The 19,606-nt window shown below is 42.1% G+C and overlaps 1 protein-coding gene across 10 annotated transcripts in view; it reads right to left on the bottom strand.

Annotated features, from left to right (window-relative positions):
• The window catches only part of TTC13 (tetratricopeptide repeat domain 13), a 90,727-nt gene that overhangs the window by 15,473 nt on the left and 55,648 nt on the right, over nucleotides 1-19,606 (bottom strand). For 6 of the 10 annotated variants that reach the window (XR_007471276.1, XM_049696977.1, XM_049696978.1 and 3 more), the window contains 9 exons: nucleotides 18,845-18,937; nucleotides 16,031-16,147; nucleotides 14,965-15,075; nucleotides 9,418-9,500; nucleotides 7,793-7,934; nucleotides 7,321-7,495; nucleotides 4,939-5,095; nucleotides 1,299-1,429; nucleotides 176-308 (listed from right to left, as the gene is read on the bottom strand). Coding sequence is in view for 9 of the 10 variants with exons in the window: in XM_049696977.1 (XP_049552934.1) it covers nucleotides 176-308; nucleotides 1,299-1,429; nucleotides 4,939-5,095; nucleotides 7,321-7,495; nucleotides 7,793-7,934; nucleotides 9,418-9,500; nucleotides 14,965-15,075; nucleotides 16,031-16,147; nucleotides 18,845-18,937 (1,142 nt within the window). In the remaining variant the exon portion in view is untranslated. The remainder of the gene's footprint in view (nucleotides 1-175; nucleotides 309-1,298; nucleotides 1,430-4,938; nucleotides 5,096-7,320; nucleotides 7,496-7,792; nucleotides 7,935-9,417; nucleotides 9,501-14,964; nucleotides 15,076-16,030; nucleotides 16,148-18,844; nucleotides 18,938-19,606) is intronic. The other 4 variants (XM_033408874.2, XM_004281569.4, XM_033408873.2 and 1 more) reach the window with 1 other exon arrangement.

The raw sequence follows: 19,606 nt of genomic DNA on the forward strand, positions 1-19,606 counted from the left end.
ACTTCAAAGAATAATGATGTCAGGAATTTCTGACAAACTGTAGAGAGGAAAACATAACTTACAAGGCCAATTATTAGTAAATAAAATGGGATTCAAAACCTGTGAACTAGAGGAGACTTAACATTTTCTGACAATGATAAGACGTCTAGCTTATTTTCACTGAAACGTCAGTTACCGTCTCCACTTCACTGCGATGTCAAACATGTCTCTCCACTGCATCAGCCGCGTTTTCCCATTCATTCGAACCTTTGAACTGGTCCACGTACGCTGTACAGCTTGCATGACTTCTAAGGCTGCCAAACCCATGGCTAAAAGAAGGAAATGTGGGGAAAACAGAGTTTGTAGGTACCCTTTAGAGGGAATGATCTTCGCCGACAACTCGGCGAAAGAATCATGGAATCTAAAAAAAAAAAAAAAATTGGTTCTGACACACCTAGGGCCCAGACAGGAATAAAGACACAGACGTAGAGAATGGACTTGAGGACACAGGGAGATGGAAGGGTAAGCTGGGACGAACTGAGAGAGTGGCATGTACATATACACACTACCAAATGTAAAATAGATAGCTAGTGGGAAGCAGCCGCATAGCACAGGGAGATCAGCTCGGTGCTTTGTGACCACCTAGAGGGGTGGGATAGGGAGGGTGGGAGGGAGACGCAAGAGGGAGGGGATATGGGGATATACGTCTGCATATGGCTGATTCACTTTGTTATACAGCAGAAACTAACACAGCATTGTAGAGCAATTATACTCCAATAGAGATGTTAAAAAAAATGACAAAAAATTTTAAAGGCAAAAAAAAGAATAAAAGTTAAAATAAATGAAAATTATTATGAAATTATATGAAAATAAACCGGGGAAAACAAAAAGAATCACAAGTATTGGTAATTTAACAGGACCATAGATGCATTACCTGATGGCCTGACTAAAGCTCAACTCTATCAGAGGAAATTGGAGGCAACCTCACACTTGTCTGCTCCCAATCCTGAAAGAACTGAGGTTCAAATCCCTCCTCACCCTACAGTAAGGAGACAGCTCTGGTGGATGAGCTGTCTGATTTACAGCAATGACTGAAGACCTACCTCCTACATCTACACCAAAGCAACAGCATGAGAGCCAAAGCTGGAAGCGCTCTTCTCTCAGAATTCAGTGTGAATGAATCTATACATTTCTGTTCTGATCACATGGAGATTTTCAGTAAGCACAACATATGATTCTTTTCAAAAGTACAACGTGGTTTTACCAATCCTCCGCTCCTTTGTCATAAACACTCCCATTTTCAGATAGTTTTAAAATACCTCTGTGTATTCTCTTGTTTGGCAGGAAACCAGGTGTTTCATATTGCATCAGAGATCCCAAACGATCAGCTACACAAATCAGCTCTTGGACCTCGGGCTTATAACTCTCAAAATTCTGATGTAACACATCTCTGGAAGAAACATTACGTACATGATAAAGACTTTTACCACAGATACCTGGTTATCCAGTTTCACCTGAAAAGCAGTCGCTTCTTCCACTGCAAAAATAATCAAGGAACTTCTGACCACATGATCTTTACTTCAGTGGTCTGTACCCAACCAGACACAAATTCAAAGCAGGACTCTTCATGACAGTGTGCGTACAGTCGCTGTCACGTGCTTGTTAGTAACGCTGATAACTAGTTTGCAATTCAGAAGACACGTCTGAGCCTTATTTGTTCTGTAAACCTCTCCAGAACACAGGGACTGCCTCTTTTGACAAGCAACCAAACCCGACCCTACGTCCATCTCCCGCTCCGGCCCCAAGTTACATGATGCCAAGTGTACTTGGGACTGTGTATGTGACTGCTACTGTTTACCCGCCAACCTGCTAAAAGTTTTCATAACAAAGACTGCAATTCTAAGTTACAGGCTGTGTCAGCGTCCCCAAGGGTTCAGTAATTCACTAGGAGGACTCCCAGGCTCTGTGTACAGTTGTACTCGTGGCTCTGAGGACACAGCACAATCGTCAGAGGGAAAAGGCACGTGGGGCGAGGTCCAGAGGAAGCCAGGCGCACTTCCAGGACCCTGGGGAGACACGTGGCACTAATTCCCCGAGTGAAACGCTCACTGGACACGCCGTGCCCAGGGACTGTACTGGGGGCTGACCACGTGAGCACCCCTGCCTTGCAGGTACCCTAGGCCCCCAGAGGAGGGCAGGTGTTCAGCATGAACCACACTGTTCATACACATGGCGCAGGTGCTGGGAGCCATTCTTAGCTCTGGGCACTTGGGGGTAGGGGGAGATCCCGAAATCCCCGTTCCCAGACGCCAGCCCAGGGCCAGCCTGGTGAGCAGGTCTCTCCAAGGACAGCCCTTCAGGCGCCCCCGCTTTCCTGCACATAAATATTTCTCTAGTATGTATGCTAGAGAACATACATACCTCTTTGAGCAATCTATTTGGTTTTTATTATCTTGATTATTGAAACTTACGAAAGCATACAACCTCATTACTCAACGAAAGGACCTGAACAATTATGTAGCTCTACCTACTTGTATGTCACTTTCCTGTCCTATCCTCCTGCCTCCCAGGAAGAGGTAACTTACCTTGAATTTTGTGTTCACAATTCCTTGACGTTCTTCTTTTAAAAAATAGGTTACATATGAATATCCCCAAACAATATATTCTATAGTTTTGCTTATGAGCTCTATGGGGAAAATGATGTGACCCTGCAGTGTACCAACTTGCTGTTTTTACTCAACTTTATATTTCAAAATTAGTCCACACTGTTGCTTGGGTCATTTGTTTATACTGCTGTATAATACCCCACTATGTGACCGTATCACATTTATCCATTTTTCTGTTCATGAACATTTGGGATGATTTCGTTTTCAGTTGTGAACAAAGAAACTGCTATCAACAGGTCTCCAAGCAGACATGTGCACAGGTACATGGTTCTCTCCTGAATATACACAGGAGCGGAACTTAAAGATCGTAGGACATGCAAATATTCGATTTTACACAATAAGGACAAACTGCTGGCAGAAGTTCATGGAGCAATTTATACCCCAGTGTATGAAATCTCCCCATATCCTCCTCCTGGTCAACACTACTATCATCAGACTTTGTATTGCTAATATTTGTTTACCTAGTGGGTGAATCATCTCATGTGGTCTCATATATTTATGAACTGAAGCATCTTTTCATATGCTTGCCATTCACGTTTTCCCCTTGATGAAATTACCTGTTCATGTCTTTTGCACTTTTCTAATTAGCTGTTTGACTTTTATTTGCAGAAACTGTTGGTGTTGAAAGGTTTACAGTCAGTCCAATAATTGACCCTAAGTAGGTGATATGACTTTCCTATTTTTAAGATTTTTCTCTTTACTTTAGGTGTTCTCCAGTTACTTATGATGTGTCTGAATGGATTTTTTTTTCGTTTATCCTGCTTTTTTAAAAAAAAATCTATGAATGTGTTTCCTTTGTTCTGGAAAATTCTTAGCCATTATTTCTTCACATACTGCCTCTCCTCCATTTTCTCCTTCGGGAGTTTCAATTACACACACACAAGTGTTAGCCCTTCTTACATTTTACGTATCTGCTCTCTTTCAAGTTTTCTAACTCCTTGACTCTCTGTGCTCTATCTTCCAATTCTGCAATTTTCTCTCAGCTATATTTAATCTGCTTTTTAGCCTGTATACTGAATTCTTCATTTCAATGATTATATTTTCTATTCCTAGAGCTTATGTTTTTGGTCTGTGGCATGTGGGTCTGTGGCATCTGTCTGGTCATTTTTTATAATCTCATGTCGCTTCCTCATGTTTGTGATCTCTTCATAATTTCTTCAAGCATTTCATTTGGAGTTATTGTAGAGTCTGTTTTCAACAATTCCAATATCTGAAGTCCTTAAGGGTCAAAGTCTATTGTTTGTGGCTTCTGTTGATTCTCACAAATGGTTTCGGTCATCTTGGTTTTCATTCTGACACTAATGATCTTAATCTGTGGGAATACTGGGGGTACAAATTGGCATTAATTTCTCCCCAGGAAGGATCTGCGTCTGCTTCTGTTGAGATCCTGGGAATGCCTCCAATATGGGATCACTTTAGCCCTTTGAAGGTCAACAAACCCACCCTGCCATGCCTCAAGGCACTCCACTGGATAGGATGCCTTCTTCCGTTAAAATGTGTTTACCATCCATCACTGTAGTTTGAATACCTTCTCTTTTCTTTCTTTTTAGGCATAGAGGGAGCTGATCTTTACAGATTTTTCCTAATTTTTAAGACACTGCTAGACTGCCAGGAATTAATTTCTATTCTAAATCTAATTGTTCTGTAATGGGATAGCCTTTTAGCATATCCATTTTGCCATATTGCAGCAGTATTGGCCAGTGCTGTAATTTCAAACTTTTAATATGTTAAGAAATTTGTTTTAAAGTAACATGGCAAAGGAATAATGCATATCAAACGCTACCAAGAAGTATAAGTACATTTGAAGTTACCCCACATTAGCAGGGAATGTCGCGCTAAAAGGAAAGACGATGTCCAAAGGTAAGCTAAAAGAAATATTTGCAAACATATCCAATTCAAAAATAAATTCATCAGAAACATGAATAGAAAGCCATTTACTGATCAAGAGATATTATGATGAACTTACAGCTCAGTGTTGAAAAAGAAAAAAAAAAATCTTCATTTAAAGCGCTCACTTTGAGAGTTGCACTGACATATATACACCACCAAACGTAAAATAGATAGCTAGTGGGAAGCTGCTGCATAGCACAGGGAGATCAGCTCGGTGCTTTGTGACCACCTAGCGGGGTGGGATAGGGAGGGTGGGAGGGAGACGCAAGAGGGAGGGGGTATGGGGATATATGTATACGTATAGCTGATTCACTTCGTTGTACAGCGGAAACTAACACCACATTGTAAAGCAATTCTACTCCAATAAAGATGTAAAAAATAAAGAAATAAATAAAACACTCACTTTATGTGGGGTTGCAGCCCTGGCTGCTCTTCGTAGTCTTCTATGAGGAAAGGCAGATTCTTAGCCCAGTGGTCTTTAAAGCTCCCGGGCAGGTCCGCGTCAATGTTATATTCCGTAAGGGGAGTATCAAGGTGGGCATGAAGATATCGAGAATACTCTGCAGATGGGAAATGGGATCTGACACACCCGGATATGCCAAAGAGACGGTTTTTATAGCTAACTGTAATTTTTTATAGCCAGTCTGTACAAATACTTCATAACAAACCGTTATTTAATTACGAGGATTCTGGGACTTCCCTGGTGGTGCAGTGGTTAAGAATCCGCCTGCCAGTGCAGGGGACACAGGTTCAATCCCTGGTCTGGGAAGATCCCACATGCCGCAGAGCAACTAAGCCCGTGCGCCACAACTACTAGGCCCGCACTCTAGAGCCAGCGAGCCACAACTACTGAGCCCACATGCCACAACTACTGAAGCCCACAGCTCCTAGAGCCCGTGATCCGCGACAAGAGAAGCCACGGCAATGAGAAGCCGGCGCACCGCAATGAAGAGTAGCCCCGGCTCGCCACAGCTAGAGAAAGCCCGCGCACAGCAACGAAGACCCAACGCAGCCAAAAGTAAATAAATAAATAAGTTTATTTTAAAAAATTACAAGAATTCTAAATGGAGACTCCAAATTTTAGCAAGTCACTCTTACATGATAACGGAAGTGGCCTGCCACTGACTTGAGTTACCAGGGTCAAATACAAGCCGGCCAATCAGGGTCCACTTCAGCTAAATTTTAACCACCTTTCCATAAGCAACACCAAAGATCTCACTATTCGATTCCAGAGTCTGTCAATGCAAGTTCAGTGTTAGACAGAGCCTGCTTCCTTCTCAACTAATAGATCTACTGACTACGTATGCGATTTCATCAACTGACTGACCAACTGCTGCTTATCTCTAGGGACGCGGTGTAGAAAAAACCAGGATATGGAGTGCCCCCAGCTTCAGTCTATAGTTCACAAGTCCAAGTTCTCCTAAACCAGGAAAATAGAGGGAATTACAATTTAGAGTAAAGAGCTATGCTGTCGAAAATGTAATCCCTAGCCAGCTGGCTACTGACAATTGAAGGGGTGACTAGTGCGGCTGAAGCACTGAACTTTAGATTTTACTTAATTTGAATTAATTTAAACTTAAAACTGATATTTTATTCAATTATTAGAAAACTGCTGTAGGTTTGGAACAACTTACGTATATCAGTCTACTTTTACAACTTTAAACTTTATGAAATCTACGTTCAGATCAAGTATTTCCAATGAAAATTTAGCGTCCAAATTGAGATGAACTGTAAGTGTAAAATACAGGCCATATTCAAAGACTAGTACCAAAAAATGTAAAACATCCAATAAAGAGTGTTTTCATATTAATTATATATTGAACTAATATTGTGGAGGTACCGAGTTAAATAAGATAAAATATATTATTAAAATGAATTCCACCCGTTCGTTTTTACTTTTTTTAATTTTTTGCTGTACGCGGGCCTCTCACTGTTGTGGCGTCTCCCGCCACGGAGCACAGGCTCCGGACGCGCAGGCCCAGCGACCATGGCTCACGGGCCCAGTCGCTCCACGGCATGTGGGATCTTCCCGGACCGGGGCACGAACCCGCGTCCCCTGCATTGGCAGGAGGACTCTCAACCACCACGTCACCAGGGAAGCCCCCGTTTTTACTTTCTTAATGTGGCTACTAGAATTTTAAAATTACACACATGGCTTGTAAATGTTTTCACTTGGACAGTGCTAGTACAGAGGGCTAATGATAAAGGAAAGAGAAGGAATAAAAGTAAAGATTTGGGCTTTATATGAAAAACAAAAATGTCTTTGTGTATGGCAGAGAAAGGGTAAGACTGACTAATAAAAGGATAACCCAAAGATCTGCTTTCTTCTTCATCTCAATTTAAATTCTCCAAACTATGTGGGAATTCTGATATGAAGGAATGACAGATCAAAGATACCAAGTTTTTATTTAACAGTAAAAACCTCATAAAATGTTCCTTTCCTATCATTCCTATATCTCTGGATGAGGTGTGACAAGTCATGGATACCCAGATGATTGTCACATTTAGGTCAAAATATGTTTTTTTGGCATAAGTAAAATTTTTTAACTTTAGAAAGAAAAAATGTGAGGAAGAGGAAAAAAAAAAAAAAAGCACTGGATTGGCCTTTAGAAGACATGGGCTCGTCCCTCTAGTCCAGATACCACCACTAACCAAGGGGCAGCTGAGGACAAGTCACGCAGCTGCTCTGAGACTCAACTGCCTAACACGGAACATCAGAGACACAAGCAGTATCACTCCTACTCCAAGCACTCAGGGTCAGTGATTCTGCAGCTGTTTGACTTACCTCGGAGGTACTTCACTTTAAGGTACTCTGGGCTGGCCTTCTGGCCTGGGAGAGGGTCATTTAGCATAACTTTAGTTTGTGCTTTTATCCCTTCATAAAACTGTCCCATTGCTACGTGGCTGAGTCCTTTCATGTACTGGCACACCTCGTTATACGGTTCCAGCTGCAGACACCGCTGAGGCATCGAAGGAGAAAATGCTGTATTAGAATCAATACAGTTTAAGGAAACTTTAAAGTACTTTCTTCTTTAATCTGGAATTAGGAAAGTCTTCTCTCCAGGTTAAATCAGACCAAATACATCCTCAGTAAATCGGTCTACAGGACCGGGCCATGGTTTTTTCCTCTTTCTTTTTGCTGAAGTATAAGCACTATTCTTGCCTGCCCTCCCCGCTGACCCCATTCATTTCAATGAACTTTGTTGAAGAATGACGCAGAATTGCAGTTACACTGCTTCTCACTTACGGATGCTCACCTTGAAGTTCTTAAGGGCTTCCTGCAAGCTGCCATGGTGGTAAAGCATCATTCCCCGAAGCTGGAGGGTCTGCACGTGATTTTGGTTCAGCAACAGAGCCTTTTGAAAGCTCTCAGTGGCTGCTTCAAAATTGCCCAGCTCTCTAGGTGTTCGACAATAGTAATAAACATAGTATAGGCATTTCAGTAAACATACAGAATAAGTTATCCTCAGAATTATGGTTCAATCTACAAATACGATACTTTAATGTGGGAGTTTGCTTTTTTATTTTACCACTTTATAGCTACTTAGCCTTTGACGCATCATATCCGACTTGCTTTTTCTAAATCTTACCAGATTATAGGATCACCATAGAGCTCTTGAAATTCTTTGGGGGAAAATTAATTTATTGATTTCCAAAGACAAATGCTTATTCAAATCCCTTTCCCCAACTCATGATCAGCTCCAACCCCTAAAAAAACTTTGTGTAAATTTTAGTTGTCTGGATAGAAACATATGTTTCTCCTTTGGAAAAAAGTAAGTAGGTTATAATCATACAGAGGTATATCATTGCGAATCAAATTCATAGGCTTATAATTTTTTCTGTCACTGAAGGTACTTCACTTAAAATCCAGTAAATCATTATCTACTTTAAAATTCTGAAATAAGAAGTATATTTCAGAATTGTGATCATTTCAGAGTGGAAATGGTTATTACTGACCAGCCTTGCCCTCTTTTATATATCAACATTTTTATAAATAATTGAAGAACCTTCAAAATATCCCATATGTCAACTTTCTATAAATAATGAAGATTTAAAATATATATATATAACACCCACTGACATTTCTACAGCACTTTACTATTTACTAGGTGTTTTCAAATCTGTTTTCAATTTATATACCCAACAATTTCGTGGGACAGGAAGGATAAATATCATCCCTTAAACCTAGAACAAATCCAAACACACTTTCTCCAAGTTAGTATGAGAGCTTTTCCAACGATGGCATCAGATAAATAAGCTCTTAAATGTAACCCTTCCTGAATAGGGCACCTAACAGGGTTTTACAGGGGGTTTCCATGACTGTCTCTCTCTTTCCTAACTTTTATAGCACCTTTATACGAGTCAGAATGTTAAAAAAATTTTAAGCCAAAAGTCAGAATAGCTTTGCTGGTCAGGGCAATGCATGTAGTCAGGAAGCCAGGGTCCAGGCACAACTACTCATACCCTATAGAGATGCATCATAACTGTAACATTTCCATCCCGCAATTCTAGGAATCTTCAAACAGATCCTAGTGATGTGGGTATTAACCTTAGTTACTGCCTAAAAAGGCAGCAGCGTCTGTGACTCAGCAGCTTATAATGCCACTATGCAAAGCAACAACTCTTGAAGGACTAACGTCTTCTAGACTAATATATACAGACCGAGGCTGTTTTAAGACACAGTAACAGGTATCACGATATCCTCTTACCCGTGGTTCTATGTTCCAGAGAAGATCTTAATAAGTATGTGAATGCCTATGTGATTTAGAATGACCGTCTCTTTTGGTTAAGAAATGCATTTTTTTTTTTTTAAATCACTATTATGTGAGGCTATCCCACTCTACGCCCTCCCTCCTACCCCAACTATTAGTACTTTACTTACCTATAGGCCTGCCCCAGGCTTTTATATGCATCAATAAAATCAACTTTCTGCTTCAAAGCTTCTTTGAAGGATTCAATAGCTTCCTGTAAAAAGTATATAGAAAATTATTTCATTTGCTTAACTGTTAAAATTGAGTTTCTCTCAAATCACTAAAGGACATATATATATATATATATATATATATATATATATATATATATACATATATAAAATACATGGTCTCTGAGTACTTTTTTTTTTAAATAGGAGGACTTCAAAAAAAGAGAGAGGTAGAAAGTACAATAAACTATGAGTCTGGAGGATTTAATTTCAATAGTAAACAAATGCATTACTATGAAGAACAACAGAGCCTTAAGCTTCTCCTTCCAAAATGGGAAAACAGCTTCTCGCTATCTTTTTCATTAGGACTTTAGTACTGATAACACCTGCATTTTAATATCAGCTCCTTAATTAATAAAAACCCTATGGAACAAAAGTGAGCCTAATAGCTGTGTGAAATGATGCAAAACGATCACAGCTAGCAGCATTGGAAAGTGAACCAATAGAAGAGACAAAAAAGCAAGCCCAATGTGAAATTATTTATAGAACAAGAAGAAAGGCTCCCAGGATAGCCACCTGAAGGACTCCCATGATCTACGAGGAAAAAAGAAACCGTAAAATTCAGGAGAAGCCTTCAAGTTGGGGGCAGGTGGGCATGACTCCTGCCAGCACAGCTCAAGGCGGCACTAAGGGCCCAGAGCTGCACACACTACGCTTTCGGGGGAGCCCTCAGAACCACAGTGCACTTGGCCGCAGGGGGACTCTCTGGGGAAACTGGTGATAAAATAAAAATGGGTGATGAAATGTTTCAGAATAAACATCCTAGGTTTACACTGGGATTGAATGTACTTTTCATTATGACTCTACTTATTGTGATTAAAAAAAAATTACGAAGACATTTCCCACATTTCCCGAGGAAAAGACATATCTGACTTAACGGCTATAAAGGCTCACAATCTCTAAGAGCTTTAATTGAGAGACACTTGACTTTAAAACTTCTGGAATAGATCATTTCAACCTGATTAGAGAATTCAGAGCAGAAAACCACAAAAGATATCAAATGCCTTGCCCATGGTAGGCACTCAATAAATATTTAGTGCCCCGGTAGGCACACAAAATAGTTTTGCAAAAGCTATACAATCTTGATTCTTTTCAGAAAGTCATTCAGCCCCTGCTCCTTGATTTTCTCAGAAGGGGCCAGCAGGGTAAGAGAGGCTGGCTTTGAAACTCTTCAAAGGCAAAACTGAGGACAAAATCGCCTCATGAAGAAATGCCACTGAATAGCTACTGTTTGGGTGAAAGATGAGAACGGATAAATTTTAACACCGAAGAAACGTAAAAGGGCATTCTTCATTGGGCTTCCTGCCGTGACATGATCTCGACCTTTTAGGATTTGTACAACTGCACTTTCAATTCGACAAACATGTATTGAGCGCCTACTATGTGCCAGGGATAGCAGGAGGTAAGGGGACACGAAGATGGGTGAGTCATTACCTCTGTACTCTGAGAACTCACAGTGTCATTAGAAAGCCAAGTAGGTAACCAGTTTATTAGAATACAAACTAAGAGCTACAGCAGAGATGTGAGGAAGAGGCTCTGGGAATGGAGAGAAAGAAACCACTGAACTGAGCCTGGGAGACCAGAAGAGGCTGTACAGAGGCGCTGACAACTGAGCTGGGTCTTAAAGAACGAGGAGTTTGGTAAAGCAAGAGGGCATCTTGGACGGGGCCGGGGGCACCGCACAGCGGCACAGAGCGCTCACCGACGCTGGGAAAGCCGGAGGGGCAGGAGTGCAGGGGGCATGGGGTCGGGGGGAGTGGGGAAGAGGGAAAGCCGGGGCCAGTAGGAAGGCAGCAACGAGGACTGGGGGCTCTGAGGAGGTGTGGGACCTCACAAAATTTACTCTTCGTAAACATGAAAAATGCTGGTAAAAAAGGAGAAGACACGCTGGAGAGGGGAGAGGATGGGGCCCAGATGGGAGGCGGCTGTGATGGAACAGGCAAGAGATAATGCAAGCTCAGATTGAGACAGTGCCTCTGAGGAGAGGGAAAGAAGGGTCAAATTCGGGAGAGAGTTTTAAAGGCAAACTAAGAGAAAATCTGGTGGCTGTCTGGGTACGAGGGAGGGAGGAGGGAGAAGAGAGGGCAGGAAGAGTCTAGGCTGAGAGCCCGGGTGGAGGGAGGCGTTAAGGAATGTTAGGAAGTACGGGGGAGGTCGTGAGTCCACTGGGGCGTGTGATGTCTGGGGTGTTTGTGGACGTCTCGTGGAGATGCCCAGGAGGCGGCTGCTGCCCACTGCACTTACTGCATGCTTGGACGCCACAGTTCTTCAAAGTCTGATTTCTCTTCAGCTTTTAAGTCTTTGGTTTCGGGGTTCCTGTCTAATCACTGCACAGCTCTCTACCTCATTCTGCCAAAGAGGGGACATAGCAGAATCAAGATTTTGAGCCATTGGGAACAAAGAAACTACGTTTGTTGAATCAATCTCTAAGCACATGAACTGGCTCTGCATTCGTTGGCATCGTGAGTGCAATCATCACCACTTAGGCCACCATCTTCTTTACTAGCTAAAGGGCAGCCATCGCCCTGGGGCTGTTCGGTATAACTGAACAGAACAAACGCAGGTAACTCTCAAAGTAAAGGCTTATAATATACAATTTTTGAAATATCCTTACAACATGGGTAGAATTCAGTAGAAAAGTTCTTGCTGTTTTACTCCCTAGGAATTTCCAAAATGTCTGATATATCTTCTGAATTGGACAATTGTGAAACTTGTCATGTAATATATCCTAATATATTTCTAATGTATTGTATCATAAAGTAAATAAGCCATCACCCGCTCTGTTTCTAAACTGCTGTTGACCTGGAGAGACCACCTTTAGGGTACAGAGACAGCTCAAACTCATTGGTCCATTTAATACTTCGTCTCTACAGTTAACGAGAGAAAGAGAGATATCTGAACTAAGTTCATTACTTTAATTAAGGCATTTCACCACTGACTCAGTTTTCCAATCTCTGTAACTGGGACACCCTCTGCTCCTTCTATACTTCACGGGGATGCTTTGGGGATGAGTGAGACGCTACGGAAACACCCTGACCTCCTCGGACGGCAGATCTATAAAATGCAAAGAAAAAGTTCCCATCTATTACACACGTTGCTGCTGTGTCAGTGGGCATGGTGAAAAGGAGGGAAGACCAAACCGTTTGGTGAGACTGGTTCACTGAGGGGCTGCCAACACTCAGAGAATGAAAGCACTGTTTCTAGGTCTTCATCCGGGAGGTTTGGAATAAACCAAACTGAATTTTGGTCCATGTCTATTTTCTACTTAGTGTCTCTGTTATGGCTCTTTGCTGAAAAATTCTCATTTCGAAATAACACAAAGGGCCCTGCCCACGTTCCTAAACATGGCTTTACAGTTAAAAGTGAAACCAACTGTTTGCATTTGTTTACTTTAAAAATTATCTGGACCCTCTTAGTACTAATAATTGGTCTTTTTTTTTTTTCTATTTCAGATCTCTTTCTCCTCCATGTGATACTCAAGGGAGAGACTCTGAACACAGCATTGCGATTCTCAATTTTTTAACTGAAGGGGACTGAGAGAAGATGAGAAGACAGACGGCAGAGACAAAATAAACTGGAAGACGTCACCTGGCAGCTGCTCAAAGCACATGTTAAATAACTCAAAGCCCGCACTGCCTGTCCGAATCCTCAAAGGGGGGACGGAAAGGGTCCCTGTTAGGACCACCTCCACATACTTGCAAACCGGAGATGAGGTGTATGAAGTAAGATTTGCAAAATTCCTTCTAGTTTGGTTTTTAACGGACGGGAGTTATTTTTTAGAATCCACAAAACTTCGATGAAATTACATTCCCACATGTAAAATAATCTGTATCATAATCAATACCTGATTCAGGTTTACAGTTTATAAAGGGCTTTTCACACATGTTGTTTTATGGAAGCCTCACTCTCACTTCAAGAGGCAGACAGTAGCATCATCTCTGCCTGATAAATGTGGAGAGACGGGCTCAAAGAGTTCAAGCAGCGGCTTCAGCAGTGCAGTTAATAAGATTCAGAGCGAGAGCTCAGAGCAAGGCCTTCCAACTCCAATTCCGCTCTCTGCCCTTGACATGCATTTACCCCACTGATTCTTACTGAGCACCTACTATGCGACAGGCACTGTCTGTAACACGGAGGACTTACAACTTGTGGCCTTTTTAGAGGTAAACCCTCTCCCCACCCTCCCAGTGTGTGTGTTTATGTGTGTGTCAGATCCTCAGAACTATTTTTAATAATAACACGCATGCTCTCTCTGCCAGAGTACCCTTCTCTGCCACAGGTTGTTGAAGCTCTTCCCACCTTTCCAAGTTCAGGGTTAAGTGCAGCCTACTCTGAATTCTCCACCTCCTGGTCAGAATGAGTGTCTTCACCTAGGCGGGCGGGCAGACCGTCTGTGACTCTCAGGCCGGCTGTCTTCAGTCGGGCAGTTTGGAGTGTCAGGCCTTGGGTGAGAGCCAGAGCTCCGCTCTCAGCCGTGTTTCTGCCCCTCACCCCGGCCGGAAAGAAGCTGCTGTAGGACAGGCTCCCCAAACAGGCTCGGAGAACGGAGAGTCCCGGGCAGGAGGAGGGGCAGGCAGGCTGGCAGTGACGTCCCTGCCCCACTCAGCTGACACAGAGCCTCTCCTTTGTCCCTCGCCTCCTTCTTCCCACAGCAGCCTTCAAGGGACAGTGCTGGGACCACTCCTGCAGCCCCCAGAGGACCCGAGGCAGTCTGGCCGCCCCTGACCTGAACGTGGCCAGCGACCCCCTCAGCAGTCCCCCTGTCCCTACCCTCCTCGGCCACCGCTGCATCAGCAACCACTTCCTCAATACAGATTGGGTCTCAACTCTGTATTTCCCCCCAGATCTGGACTTCACAGCCCCTCTGGGCCTAGCGACTCAAGTCCGCACCCGAGACCTTTCAGGGCCCCTCCCCATGCTGCAGCCCTTCACACTCAGCCTGCCTATTTGCCCAAGGGCCTGACCATGGCCCCGCCCCCCACGTCATCACTCACACCTCCTCTCGCCCTCAGAGCCCTTCTCCTTCCCAGCCCGCTCTGCCTTCCAGGTCAGGACGAAGCCCACTTGCTCTCTGGACCTCCCCTAACTCCCGAGTTCAAATGAATCCTTCTCACCTCTGCTTCCAAAGCACTCTGCTTCTACTGCTTTCTTTCGTGTGTTCACCCTCTGCTAAGTTATCTGTGGGGAAAGCCTTTGGAAACTGTATTCGTCCCAAGTGTAAAGCATTATTTCTCCCTTATAACCTTTCGCCCTCTCCCCTTCTGCACCCTCCTCCAAGTACCTATCAGATAGTAGGCGCTCAATAAATATCTCGATGCAAACGACTTTCTAAAATAAACCAATGAGACACTTGAGACGTCATTTTAAAACCTGCCAGACTTAACCCCGCTCAGTTCACCGCAAAGGAGAAGCAGGATTGCTGTAGGTACACATATTGCACAGCACTTTCACCTTCAAAAGTCCTCTGTGAAAGAAAGTTAAACCTTTGTATAGCATAGCTATGGGCTGGTTTTTGTTCAGTTCTAAGGACTGCTGAAAGTCTTCATGGGCTGTTGCATAGTCCTACAAAAAGGAGAATGAAAAAAAATAAATAAAGTAGTATTCGTTACATATTTGGACATGTCCTACTTTCGAGTGATAGAGGAAAAGAAATCCCAATTTAGTTTGTGCCCTTTCTGGCTTTAAAGGAAACATTTCATGACCACGAATATTAGAAGAATGCTTACATTGTTTGTTGAAAGAGTCGATTTCAATTGACAGGAGAAGCTCACAAAGGTTTAATTTAAGCACACTGTCTCAGCCACAGAAAAGAATATTATTTTAAATTCCATTAAGGTCATAATCTGTTACAGAAATTTTACAAATTATTTTCTGGTACTAGCATTTATTATACTGAATTCTAAAATAATTAGGACATAGATCAACCTTAAAATGTGTTATGTTGAGATTTTTTAAATCTACTTTCTTTTGCAATAGAAAATTGTTATTAAAATGACTGCAAGCCCACAAAAATAGCTATGGTAGTCATAAATACCGCTCTGACGATAAAAGATAATCTTGCTACATTGAGAAGCTACAGTCTGGGAAGCCGCATTAGTTCAGGTTATGGTTTTCGGGTTGGGATACCCAAAGAAATTCAAATTGTACCTCTAAGTTTAATGATCACACATTGACAACATGCATACCTGCTTCTCTATGCTGACATCTGCAAGCACAGTTAAGGTATAATCTGTAAACCAAATTTCTCTTCTTCTTTTTCTCACTCTTTCTTTTCTCCCCCAGCCCAGAATTAGTTACTGCTGACAGTTCAAGCAAGAAAATGCGTTCCTGGTACTTAATATTTCTCCACTGGGTTCGACTTCAGCTAAAGAAAATGCTTTCATAACTGTCTTGTATCACGAACTATTATAATACAGCCCCAAACCCAAATCTATCCAATAGCAGCTTTCTGAAGCAGAAGGAAAGGCGAAATCTTTATCATCATGAAAGGGCACGTTTTAAGGCAAGAACAATTCACCTCTGATATGAAGTACAGGGTCCCGCGGTGTCTGTACAGCCGTGCTGAGGGCTGAAGTTGAATAGCTTTAGTGAGATCACTCACTGCTTCATTAATTCGTCCCAGAGGGGACAGAATCTATAAACCCAAAAATGTAATTAGGGGAGAAAAGTCCCAACGATCGCCCCTACAACCGTCAATGTTTCTGACTTTTCAATTCCGCTTCACCACCCCACATTCACAGTGTGACCCTCTCAGCAGTCTAGAAACCTTGACGCCACGTACTATGCAGTGAGGTTCAAAGTCAACAGCTGAGGGGCTGCCGATCTTGTCCAGCCAAGGGGATGCGGATGACCTATGACCGTGGCAATTGCCTTGTCATTGTTTCATGTTCTAGGTCAAAGCAGATGTTGCTTTTCTTGAAGTGTGACCATTTGTTCCCCAACCTATCATTTACCTTTCAAAACAAAATTTGGCATGTCAAATTAATCTGAAAGATAACTTTGAACCATTAAAATAGAGGAATTGTTCGACACGGATTGGAGTCCTCCGTGGCGTCTAGCTATGCCGTCTGGAGTATTCAGTGCTGAATGGCAATTTCTAGGATTCCAGGTGTTTTGTAAGCCCTCTTCTGTGAACGGCTCTCAACTCAGCAGTCACGATCTGCAAGGCCGTGAAGGAACATCTGCAGGCCTGTTCTGAATGCTCTTTTGATGGAGCCGTCGGTGGTGTTCAGGCAACCATGACAATACAGAAGACAGCTCAGAATGCAGAAGTTCACCCAAATGACATAAGAAAACCCGAAATGGGTATCAGTATTCATGCAGTCAAGCTCAAGCAATTTATCCGGAACAGAGGTCCTTAAATTAGGATTAATTTTGTTCTTATAATAGGTCATTTCCATCAAGTTTTACTAACTGGTTTCCTCCTCTGCAGGAACTTAAAAGCAGCAAGAGAGGGAAGATTCAGGCAGGCACATGACCAGGGGCAAGAAAGCTCAGAGAGAGGAAAGAAATGGAAAATATGCCCTTAGAGTTCAAGAAGCATAGGGGTCTAGGGTTATATTTTCAAAGGAAAAACATCCCAACCCAGTATATTAACCCCTAGAGACATAAGTGAATTATCACACCCCAGCACAACAAGCAATACGCATAATAATGACCAGAGTAACTAAAAAAGGTTAAATTATGTTCACTACATATAGACTATTTCAGAAAGTATAAAAGTGAAAGCTTTCTTATAAAATAATGCCTGACGTATATAAATGGTATCCTGTAATTTAGCTGGAAGAATCACGATGTCATGACATTATTGCCTGATGATGCCAGAAAAGGGGGATATTACTATATATTTTTAAGATCATTGGAAATCACTTTTCTGATTACTAACATCATTTGGGGTACACAATTAGCTTTTTATTAGATATACAAATTTTTTAAAGCTGCTAAATCAGTCTTCTTTCTAAGTGTGCTTAATTAAATTCATGCTTTATCATAACATTTTAGCACAGCACCAGCGTAATGGTGGGGAAAAGCACAGTACCCAGTCCCTGGAGCAGAAGGTCACCAAGTGAACCACCAAACGCTCACCCTAAAAACCAACAGGACTCTCGTGCAGCAGCGAACAGATTACGGTCACTTAACCCTTAGGGTTACAATCCAAAAGTGCCATGAGAAAACGAATTCTTTCCTTCAGAAAGCCAAATCCCCAATAAAACAAAAAACTCATTTTAAGAAACTGAACTGTAACTTCAGACACTATAATTTTGAGAACATCACAAATGCAAACATCACAAATGCAGTTTTAAAATTACTAAAACACTTAGTGTGCCCTTTGCTTGCTAAGTTTCCTCCCCCAAGAGAGGGGGAAAAAGTCATTTGTCCCTTTTGTCCAACTATGAAATCCCACCAAATCAGATAATTAAAGGTTACGTTTTATTCAGATTGAAAACATTAACATAAATTCTAAAGCATTTCACATGGTTAAATGTGCAGTAAAATAAATACAACATGAAACCTGGATAGTTTACTATTGTTTTATGAAAATGGTAAAATGGACCCATTTCATTTAAAAACATTAAAAGGGGTGCCTTTGCACACATTCCTTTCTCTGGCCTGAACGCCCTTCTCTACCTTGCTCCCCAGGACATGGTTTCTGACCAGCTCCAGCATCACCTCTTCAGTGAGGCCCCTGCAAACACCGCCCACGCCTCTCCCCTTGCCAATCTGTCCCAGGGCTCCAGCAGACCATGCTTCTCTGCTCCTGACCAAGCAGCCCCTCTCCCGGTGTCCACTGTCACACACGTTACCTGGAACTGTCACCACGTGTTGCCTCTCTGTCTCCACCGTGAGTCCCAAGTTCCAGTTACGGTCACCCTTACCTGATCTACATGTCTATGTAGATAGGTATATCTCATAAAAATTACATGCAAGTGTGCATGCGCACACGCACGCACACACACATGCACACGCACACACACATGCTTCCAAAGGCTATAAATCTCATTTGACCATACTGTCATACTGTTTTGCTAAAGGATGTCACGTATACAATAAACACGGTGACATATTTTTCAACAAACATTGACAGTGGTAGTACACATCAAAACTGTACACCTTAATACTAAATGTTACTGTTATATGTTAAATCAGGAGTGTCACTCGGCCCATAGTTTCCTAGTAATTTCAACTGTGTTTAAAGGCGTTACGTATGTATGGAGGAAAACACAATGGGTATACGGGAGTTTTAAAATTTCTCAGTAATAAAATAATAGGAAAAAAATCTGAGATTCGACTAATCCAATAACAACAGAGGGAAAAAGAAAGCCACACTCACTTCTGCTCGCTGCTCAAATACCTCTGGACGATCTGGTTCCAAGGTAATTACTCGGCTCAGTTCGAACAGAGAAAGCTCAGCATTCTTAATGTCCTTGAAAAGGCATTAGCTTAGTGTGAGATACACTGTTCCTCAAAACCAGCTTGAATAGATTTTCTGAAAAAACTAATAATTTAGCAATGACATAACTACTTATTTAGAAATAAATATGAACTTAGCTTCTAAATAAGAGATCGGCCAAGTTAAATAAGCTCTATTACGATTACTTAACTCACTCAAGTCTACCTACCCATCAGCAGCACATGGGACCTGGCTACCTATCCCAAGTTCCACAGAGGGCAAGACATTTTCTCAATTTAACCTGTTGAAACACCGTATCAACGAATTTCAAGGGATGAGCATGTGTGGACACCAGCGTGCAAAACGATGCTGACCAGTGGCAATGAGGGAACAGAGGGGAGCCGCGCCAGCGATCAAAGCCCCTGGGCCCACACACCTACACCTGGAGAAGTCTAGGTAAACCCGTTCTCTTTAAAACTCACACATTACTTTATATCAAAAATATATGAGCACGTTACTTTTACATTAAAAGTGCATTCAAGATACAAGCAAATTTCACATCAAGATATAAAATTAAAAGAGATGAGAACGAGGAAGAAGCACTTTATCGCTGACCTTTACTAGGGCAACTTAGGTCATTTACTGATGCCCTGAACCTAACTAGGGCTATTTACTGATGCTCTGAATGTAACATTGTTTCCT

Source organism: Orcinus orca, chromosome 14, assembly GCF_937001465.1.
Source record: "Orcinus orca chromosome 14, mOrcOrc1.1, whole genome shotgun sequence".
In the NCBI taxonomy this organism is placed as follows: domain Eukaryota; kingdom Metazoa; phylum Chordata; class Mammalia; order Artiodactyla; family Delphinidae; genus Orcinus; species Orcinus orca.